Consider the following 10,083-nt stretch of genomic DNA (forward strand, 5'->3'; position numbering starts at 1 on the left):
GCAGCTGTTGATTGTTGTTGTTGTTGTTATGTTTAACTGTCATGAATAGTATTTTGTAAGCCCTAACAGAATGTAAACTTAATGTTAATTTTGAGGAACTGGTGACACATCCATAATATTAACTGTTTCATACAATTCCTGTTCTCTTCCCCACCCTCCCCCCAAGATATATGTAGCTGCTGTTTTCCTTTGTAAAGCTCTCATTCCATTAAATCATTTGCATAACATCTATTCCACAGAGTTACTGTCATCACTTGCAAGATTAATGCTTCAATATTCCTGGGATGGTTCATTTCATGCATTGCAGTAATGAGGACTAATTTTCAGTCATAAGTAGTTCAGTTTGTTTCACCTCTTTCTCCCTCCATTTTTTCCCCAGTTTTGACAGTCCTTGATTGTGATTGCATGAATCATTTCATAGTATTTTCTCCTGACATTGTAAATCTTATTATGCAAAGTCCAAGCAGTGATGTTTATTTTTTTACCACTTACACAAGCTGGTTCTGCCCACATTTACTTGAAGAAAAAGTGTCTGAAAGTGAACTTCAGCTTTTTCAAAGTGCATGGTCCATAGGGTCTTCGGTTTCTGTTAAAGAGTATCACACTGCTTTACTGTGCAGCAAGTGAACTGTGGGTGGATAACTTATTCTCAAACTAGAGAATCATGAGAACAGTTTTACTTTTTGTATGCTGAGAAGGCTCATGGTTAATTATTGGTAATGCAGTCAGCAATGGATTCTGAGGGGGGGAATCAATCTAATACTGTGATTGTAGGTCTTCAAATCTTTGAGTGTTGTCAGACTGTTGTAAGCAACTTACTTGGTAACCTGGATAAATTATGCAGTCTTCACTTGCAGAGGTGCCAAAAGACATGCATGTTACCAGTGGTTCTTTCCCTGGCACATGACACAGTAGGAAGAACTTCCCTGCTTTCAGTTACTTCACATTTCACAGGAGGCAAAAGAGATTTTGCACAATGTCTGAGGAAAACATGAACTTGTGTAATCCATAAACCAGTGACTCCCTGTGCATCTGAAAAGTAAACAATAATTCTGAAGTCCTAGACTACTGAGCTCCCCTGCATTTACACCCCATCTTTTGAAGGGAAATATTGTACTTTGCTTGCCACATTTCACAGTAACACCAAGGTTGGAAGAGACCTCAAAGATCATCAAGTCCAACCTGTCACCACAGACCTCATGACTAAACCATGGCACCAAGTGCCACGTCCAGTCCCCTCTTGAACACCTCCAGGGACGGTGACTCCAACACCTCCCTGGGCAGCACATTCCAATGGCTAACAACTCTCTCTGTGAAGAACTTTCTCCTCACCTCAAGCCTAAGCTTTCCCTGGTGCAGCTTGAGACTGTGTCCTCTTGTTCTGGTGCTGGTTGCTTGAGAGAAGAGACCAACTCCCTCCTGGCTACGACCACCCTTCAGGTAGTTGTAGAGAGCAATGAGGTCTCCCCTGCTCTTCTCCAGGCTATTTCTTTGGTTTAAAAAAGAAAACAAAGCAGAAAAGCACTCTGTCTTGCTGTTAGTGCCCAGCTGAAGTTGCAGTTTCATTCTGTGTGGAACTGAAACTCATGTGCTCTTGGCTGGGTGACAATGCGCTTCTAATATGAGAGAAATAAGATTAGCCTAGTCCAAAAGAGAAGGCCAAGTGTTGGTGCAGCTACTAACATTTCCAGAGTTTGTAGGTATAGACTCCAAGGCAGTTCTCCAAAGAAACTGACCACCTGCTGAAAATTACAGGGTTGGGTAGTTGGACACTGTTGGACACTCCTTACAACCACAGCAAGTGAGCGTTAAGTATCTCATGTTTAAGTGATGTTCCGATGTCTCATACCAGGAACGTGGTTAGTGCTTGAAGAAATGAACTTTCACTATCCAACTTGTGACAAGTTACTCTCTTGGGCACAATTTCACAACTAATTAAGCACATTTGCTGTACAGCAAAGTGAATAACTATAAATGAGTGGAAACTTGTTGCTGGTGATACGCAGGCTGTGAAATATTCAGAGTGGAATAGCTGTTGCAGGGTGTTTGCAGTGAAGACTTTCCTCATACCAGAAATGCACTGAATGGCCTTGCAGAACACAGCAGGATTTTAGTGAGTCATCTGGATTAGTTTCCCACACAGTTTTGACTTTTGTGTATGCTGTTTTCTCTGCACTTACAACTATACTTTTCTTCCCGGTTTATTTGTTTCCCTCCCCTGAAGTCCCATTTACTTAATAAACAGTTCTTCCACAAGGTATTCAGCTGAAAATATTTGTCCCAATTCTTAAAGGTATTTGCAAGAGAAATGAGCTCCAAATCATAATAGTAAAATACTAAATTTCAAAGTGTAAAATACTGCAAATATCAATTACCAATTTCTGTTGCTCTGTTTGTACCACTTACACTGAAAAAGGGGAGGAAGAGGGAGGAGGGAGAGAGAAAGAAGGAACTTAAGCTTCTGCAAATCTTAATTGTCTGAAGTAAATGTTACCCTTATGTAATGCACTTGTCACCTAGATGATTGGTCTTATGCTCTGTCACCAAGTGGTTTGCAAGTGGGAACCCTTTGGGGTTACCAAAGACTTGGATCTGCTTGCAATAGCTTTTGTTGGAGTCCTTTATGGTATGACACTGTAGATAGGTAAAATCTGTGGTTTGAAATGAAAGCCATATTCAAAAGTAGCAAAGAGAGCAAATTGCACTGCAAGACACCAAGAGGAAAAAACCCAAACCAAACAACCAATCACAACAAATAAAACCAAATAAAAACATAACGCTTTTGTCACAACAACGCCTGGATGTGTGAGGGATGTGAGCATTTGTTTAAAATCAGAGTACTCATTTTTATGAAGAGTAGAGGAGTAAATGAGATACTGTTGCTTTAATTTTAAGTACATATGTTTGAGGAAGTAGGTTAGAGCAGTTGTTTCACATTCGATTATTTCTCAAGCTGCAGTCCAGCTGAAGAGTAGTGAAGGAGTAGTGATTACTGCTGTTGTCCTGAGTGAGTTGTGTCATGTTATATTCTTCTCCACACCTCAGCTGAACCAGCGAGGACCCTTTTATACTGTTTTCTTTTGCTCTGATATACAGTCTCCTCCAATGACTAATCTGCCAGACCTGGAAGGAGACAGGAAATGGTAAGTTAAACTTGCATTTTAAACTTACTTGCAGACATCTTTGGCTGGAACCGCTGTGAAATACTCTCAAGAACGCAGTGTAACTTTATGCTTTCTAAATGTTAACAATCTGCTATTCTAGTTAGAATCTGCAATACCTGATGGTAAGAAAGGAAAGCATTTACAAGTGTAATACCAACTGGCTAGCATTTAGTTGAACTATCATGCTACAATTCTGTACAATTACGTCTTCTCTAACTGATACCACTTCTGAGGTGTCCTTCTTTCTCTACTCTTTTCCCTGTCACCTCATAAAATACATATGGAACACATACAGAAAAACTTTTGCAGAAACACCTAGCTGTATTGCTGCTGAATTTTTGAAGCATACCCTAAATGGTTAGGGGTTTGTGCACGTGCTAGTTAATATCACCAGATTGCTTCTCCTTAAACTTCTTACTAAGTGAAGCATAGATCACAGAGAAAAGGACAATTCCTATTCATACTTCTAGCCTGTACTTTGAAACTGGCTTCTTGTTGCAAAGATGTTGCATAAGTCAGCTTTGCTTGTTCAAATTAAATCAATCTTTTGGCTTTTTTTTTCTGGTACTGTAACAGACACAATGTTTTACACATGCAAATAGGCACAGCACCAGAATGTAACAGTTTACAGTTAAAATAGCTAATGTGTTAAAAAGGTATCGGCAAACAGAAGGATATACAAAGAAATGAGGCACAAAGATGGCTCTACAAGAACACTTAGGTTCCTAAAAATACTGCACTATGTGTGAGTTCAGGTCTGAGCATTGTGGATCTCTCAGGCATTTTTGGGCTTCTCAGGAAACCTACAAACATATTTATGAATATTTTTATGGCCCAGATTTGTTGCACCTAATTTTAGGCACCTAAACGTGCAGTGTTAATCTCCGCTTGGTGCACAGGCAGGAGAGCTCCATCCACACTCAGAGCAGAGTGGACCCTGCAGCAGAAGGGCCTCTCACTTCTCTCTCCTGCTGTCTTGTAAACCTCAGTGCAGCCCAGGTTGATGGCAACGAATTGAGGAACTTGGATAAGTGCCTAAAAGTAGTTGCCTGAGTGCAGTTGCTGAGTATGAGTTCACACAGAAAATTTGTGGCAATCTAGACTGGAATCTTGCCGTGCCCCAGTCCTGCTCTAGTGCTTGGACAGAAACTTTTCACTTGGTTTAGCAAATCTTTAAAAGTTTATTCTATTTTTTTTTTTTTTTCAAGAGCAGCAAATTCGTGGTTTGACCCCAGTTTGCAGAAGAGGTTTTCCTTCCTTCTTATAAAGGAAGGTAGCCTGCTGGAGTTTGATCCGCAGCAGTTGCCAGTATTTCCCATGGTGGCTGCAAGTGCCTTGTCCATGGCTGTTGAAAGTCAGCACTTCACATCCTGGCTTACATCAATTGAAATTGTAATTGGCATCCGGTTAGCCATATTTGGCTTGAGCCACTAGGCGGTTGGTGTGATATCCTATGAGCTGTTCTCATTGCACTAAATTAATACCTCCCTGCTTCCTTATTTTTAGGCACCTTGTGGAAAGATGTCAAATGGATTGCCATTTGTCTTGCTCTTCCTATTTCCTGTGCTGCTGTCAGGATCTTGGTTTCCCAAAAGCTTACCTTGTGATGTCAAAGCCTCTGAAGGTACGGTGATAGTGGACTGCACCGATCGGCGTCTCACCGAAGTCCCCAGAGGGATCCCTAAAACTGCTACCAACCTTACCCTGAGTATTAACCACATCACCTATATTTATCCAACATCTTTTGCTCATCTCATAAACCTCATGGAGATTGACTTCAGATGCAACTGTGTGCCTGTCAGAATGGGGCCCAAAGATAGGGTGTGCACCAGCAAACTAAAGATTGAGAGTGGCAGTTTTGCGTCCTTGACCAGGCTGAAGTCATTGTATTTGGATGGAAACCAGCTGCTGGAAATACCCCGGGGTCTTCCTACTACTTTAAGTCTGCTGAGCCTGGAAGCCAACACTATCTTTTCTATTAAAAAAGCCAATTTCTCAGAGCTAACAAACTTAGAGGTATTGTACCTGGGGCAGAACTGCTACTACCGTAATCCCTGCAATGTTTCATTTGAAATTGAAAATACAGCCTTTCTGGAGCTGAAAAAATTAACAGTTCTGTCCCTGAAGTCTAACAACCTAACTCATATTCCATCCAATTTATCCTCTACTTTAAAGGAATTGTATATTTACAATAACATGATTCAGGTGATTCAAGAACAGGATTTAAGTGCCCTTTACAACCTAGAAATTCTTGATCTAAGTGGCAATTGCCCACGTTGCTATAATGCCCCATATCCTTGTGTTCCTTGCCCCAAGAGCACAATTGAGATACATTCAAAGGCTTTTTATTCATTGAAAAACTTAAGAACTTTGCGACTGCACAGTAACTCTCTTCAGAGCATACCCAGCAGCTGGTTTAAAACTACCAGGAATCTCAAAACCCTTGACCTCTCCCAAAACTTTCTCTTAAAGGAGATTGGAGATGCTCAGTTTTTGAAGTTTATTCCCAGCCTTGTAGACCTTGATCTCTCCTTTAATTTTGAAGTGAAGATGTATTCTCCATCCTTGAATCTGTCTAAGACATTTTCTTCCCTCACTAGTCTGGAAACTCTGAGGGTCAGGGGTTATGTCTTTAAAGAACTGAGAGAAGAAAATCTGGATCCACTGCTCAGTCTGAGAAATCTAACAGTGCTGGATCTTGGGACTAATTTTATTAAAGTTGCTGACCTAAGAGTGTTCAGGAAATTTCCATCTCTTAAACTCATAGACCTCTCAGTGAATAAAATTTCTCCTTCTTCAGGTGAAAACAGCCTTTATGGATTTTGCTCTAGTCCTAGCGTCTCAGTAGAACAGTACAACAGGCAACTATTACAAGAGATGCATTATTTCACGTACGATGTGTATGGGCGAAGCTGCAGGTCCAAAGATAAAGAGGCTGCTTCCTACCAATCTCCAGTTAAGCAAGACTGCCTGAGATATGGAGAGACTCTGGATTTAAGCAGAAACAACATATTCTTTATTAACCCCTCAGACTTCCGTGACCTTAGCTCCATCAGGTGTCTCAACTTGTCAGATAATGCAATAAGTCAGACCTTAAATGGAAGTGAATTCTCCTACCTGTCTGGCTTGAAATACCTGGATTTTTCTAACAACAGGGTTGATTTGCTCTACTCAACTGCTTTCCAAGAGCTAAAGCTTTTAGAAATTCTAGACCTGAGCTATAACAAACATTATTTTCTAGCAGAAGGTGTCACTCATGTGCTCAGTTTTATGAAAAACTTGGCCCACCTGAAGAAGCTGATGATGAATGAGAATGAGATTTCTACTTCTTCCAGCACTGGAATGGAAAGTCAGTCTCTTCAGATTTTAGAATTCAGAGGAAATCGTTTGGATGTTTTATGGAGGGATGGGAATGCTATATACTTGTCATTCTTCAAGAATCTGACCAGCCTGGAACACCTGGATATCTCCTTCAACTCGCTTAGCTTTTTACCTCGTGGAGTTTTTGAATCTATGCCTCCAGAACTCAGGATCCTCAACCTCACCAACAACAAGATGAAGAGCTTCAACTGGGGAAGCCTCCAGCATCTGAAGAAATTGGAAACTCTGGACCTCAGCAATAACCTTCTGACCACTGTTCCCCGGGAACTCTCTAATTGCTCTTCAACGCTCCACAACCTGATGCTCAGAAACAATCGCATTCAAGAACTAACCAAACATTTTCTCAGAGGGGCTTCCAAATTGAAGTACTTGGATCTCAGCTCAAACAACATCCAAATAATTAAGAAATCTAGCTTCCCTGAAAATGTCATTAGCAACCTCAGGATGCTGCTTTTGCACAACAATCCTTTCAAGTGCAACTGTGACGCCGTGTGGTTTGTTTGGTGGATCAACCAGACTCAAGTGACCATTCCTCTGCTGGCCACGGATGTGACCTGTGCGGGCCCAGGGGCACATAAAGGAAAGAGCCTTGTTTTGTTGGATCTGTATACCTGTGAGCTAGACACCTCATATTTGATCATGTATGCTCTGTCAGCTTCTACTATCCTAGGCATTATGGTACTTGCAGTGACAAGCCATCTTTACTTCTGGGATGTGTGGTATAGTTACCATTACTGTGCTGCCAAGCTGAAAGGCTATCAACGTTTCTCTTCACCAGATGCTTGCTATGATGCTTTTGTTGCCTATGACAATGAAGACCCAGCTGTGAATGAGTGGGTGATGACAGAACTGGTTGAAAGGCTGGAAGATCAAAAAGCCAGACAGTTCAATTTATGCTTGGAAGAAAGGGACTGGCTCCCAGGACAGCCAGTCTTTGACAACCTCTCCCACAGCATTCAGCTGAGCAAAAAGACCATATTTGTGCTGACCAACAAGTATATTAAAAGTGGCAGCTTCAAGACAACATTCTACATGGCCCACCAGCGGCTTCTAGATGAGAAAATGGATGTCATTATCTTGATATTTCTTGAGAAAGTTTTGCAGAAGTCCCGGTATGTCCGGCTGAGGAAGAGGCTGTGCAGAAGTTCTGTGCTGGAGTGGCCAACTAACCCTCACTCCCAGCCCTACTTCTGGCAGTGCCTGAAAAATGCAATAGCTACGAGCAACACTCTGGCTTACAATAAGCTACTCCAAGAAACTGTTTAGCTCTACACTTCTATGTAGAAAATCCTAAACTTCATTTGGAGAAACTGTGGAAGCATGGAGGATCCCTGGAGGTGTTCAAGAAGGGATTGGATGTGGCACTTGGGTGTCATGGTCTAGTCATGAGGTCTGTGGTGACAGGTTGGACTTGATGATCTTTGAGGTCTCTTCCAACCTTGGTGATTCTGTGATAAATGTAACTGTGATATCATGCCCCAAAATGAAATGCACAATTAGCCCCAAAGCTGATCGTTCACTTGTTTTGCTGTGACAACACTGAACAGAAACTGCTGCCAGCACAGCTGTTTAGCTGACATGCACCTTGCTTGGTGTCGATAGCTGCACAGCAAGACAAGATGCACTACCCACTGGAAGTCCATGGTTTAGAACAGAATCTCCACTTCCAGCTTTCAGTTCACTGGAGGCCTCCAGCACCTCCTGTGGCTGGGTCAGGTGTAGTGCATAAGTCACTGGTTCGGCTTACTCTGGTAACACAGACTGCTGGGAGGAGTCTGGCCGTGCCTAAAGTTGCTGCTGTTCAGATCACTCTCCAAGTAAAAGTGATTTTAATAGGAAATTGTAGTTTCTGTATTTGGTGTATTTATGAAAAACAAAACAATGAAAAAAAGATTGCCCACATATCTGCCTCAGAAAATACCCTGAGCACAGCTCAAGCTTTGATTTTAGGAGCAGGGGAAAACGGAGTACTGTGTCCAGTTCTGGGTGCCTCGGGTTAGGAAAGATGTTGAGTTGCTGGAATGTGTCCAGAGAAGGGCAACAAAGCTGGGGAGGGGTTTGGAGCACAGCCCTCTGAGGGCTGAGGGAGCTGGGGTTGCTTAGCCTGGAGAAGAGGAGGCTCAGAGGAAACCTTATTGCTGTCTGCAGCTACCTGAAGGGAGGTTGTAGCCAGGTGGGGGTTGGTCTCTTCTCCCAGGCAACCAGCACCAGCACAAGAGGACACAGTCTTAAGCTGTGACAGGGGAGGTTTAGGCTGGATGTTAGGAAGAAGTTCTACACAGAAAGAGAGACTGGCCATTGGAATGTGTTTCCCAAGGAGGTGGTGGAGTCACCATCACTGTAAGTGTTTAAGAAGAGACTGGATGAGGCACTTGGTGCCATGGTTTAGTTGATTAGATGGTGCTGGGTGACAGGTTGGACTTGATGACCTCGAAGGTCTTTTCCAACATGGTTAATTCTGTTCTATTCTGTTCTATAAGAGCCTGCCATTTCTGCCTGACTGGGTCACACAACCCTGATCACTGGGGAAAGGAAGTTCTGGTGGGACTGTGGTCAGGGGCTTTTAGAGGCGTGGTATGGGAACTTGCTGTTGCATTGTCAAGAATCTCATAAGTCTGACAAATGTCATATGACAGTGACTCTAGAATGTGCATGTGCTAAAGTGGGAATCTATGCAAGAAGCAAACTCAGACAGACTTGCAGGTTGTGTGTCAGAGTGAGTTAAAGGGAGTCCCTGTGCATGGAGTTGCTGTGTGAGAGTGAGGAGTGGAGCAGAACAGCAGATAGACTGAGGGCAAGGCAAAAGGCAGATTGTGAAAATCAAGTAAAAGAAAAAGGAATTGAGAAGAAACAAATGAAGGAAGGTAAAAAGGAGGAAAACTGGAAGAAGTGCAAAGAACCCATTAATAAGCTTTTACTGCTGATTTCCAAGTAATCACTTCACCTTTCACTTGCCTCCTTGGCTTCTGGCTGATCTGGTTCCTCCCTGAGGACTTAGGGCTCCCCTTCAGTATTGTTCTGTCAGCTTTAGGAGCTCAGATTTCCTGTTTCCACCAAACACGTTTTACAAACTCTTGTGTATCAACTGGGCTGGTGTTAGAGATGCAGCCAGGGCTTGTGCCTGAGGACATGCTAAAGTCACACACTTGTCTCTGCCTATGTAGACGCTCTCCAGAACACAACAGTCATTCAGAGTGCAAAGGGTGTAAGACCAAGTCACACAAGGAAAGCGTCCATCCCACTGTTTCTATAGCTGTGCTGTGGTGCTCCAGAGCAGCCTCAAGCCCTCCTCAACCTCCTTGTTTCCCAGTAAGGTGTCAGTCTGATGCGAATGAGTTCATGTCTGAAATGTTGTGTGAGGCAGTAGCCTTGCAGTTAGGACAAATGTGCTTTGCAGTTAAGACAAGGAACAAAATATGCCAGCTCAGGGGGGGTTGGAATGAATTGTAGGATGTATGGCCTCTACCTACAACCCTCCCCCCCCCCCCCCGGCTGCATATCTTCCACCAAGGTAAGGAAGTTTGGTGAATACTGTGAA

At 42.7% G+C, this 10,083-nt stretch overlaps 1 protein-coding gene across 2 annotated transcripts; it reads left to right on the top strand.

Annotated features, from left to right (window-relative positions):
- Positions 1 to 2,815: 2,815 nt before the first annotated feature.
- TLR7 (toll like receptor 7) lies at positions 2,816 to 7,901 on the top strand. 2 transcript variants are annotated; one of them, XM_054163822.1, is made up of 3 exons: positions 2,816 to 3,007; positions 3,097 to 3,143; positions 4,671 to 7,901. In XM_054163822.1, the coding sequence occupies exons 2-3, from the start codon at positions 3,141 to 3,143 to the stop codon at positions 7,809 to 7,811; spliced, it is 3,144 nt and encodes a 1,047-aa protein (XP_054019797.1). In that variant the 5' UTR covers positions 2,816 to 3,007; positions 3,097 to 3,140; the 3' UTR covers positions 7,812 to 7,901. The 2 variants fall into 2 exon arrangements, with proteins under 2 accessions (XP_054019797.1, XP_009895274.2); XM_009896972.2 differs by lacking the exon at positions 2,816 to 3,007 and having other exon boundaries at positions 3,045 to 3,143.
- The last annotated feature ends 2,182 nt before the right edge of the window (positions 7,902 to 10,083 follow it).

This window comes from Dryobates pubescens, chromosome 8 (assembly GCF_014839835.1).
Source record: "Dryobates pubescens isolate bDryPub1 chromosome 8, bDryPub1.pri, whole genome shotgun sequence".
NCBI lineage: Eukaryota > Metazoa > Chordata > Aves > Piciformes > Picidae > Dryobates > Dryobates pubescens.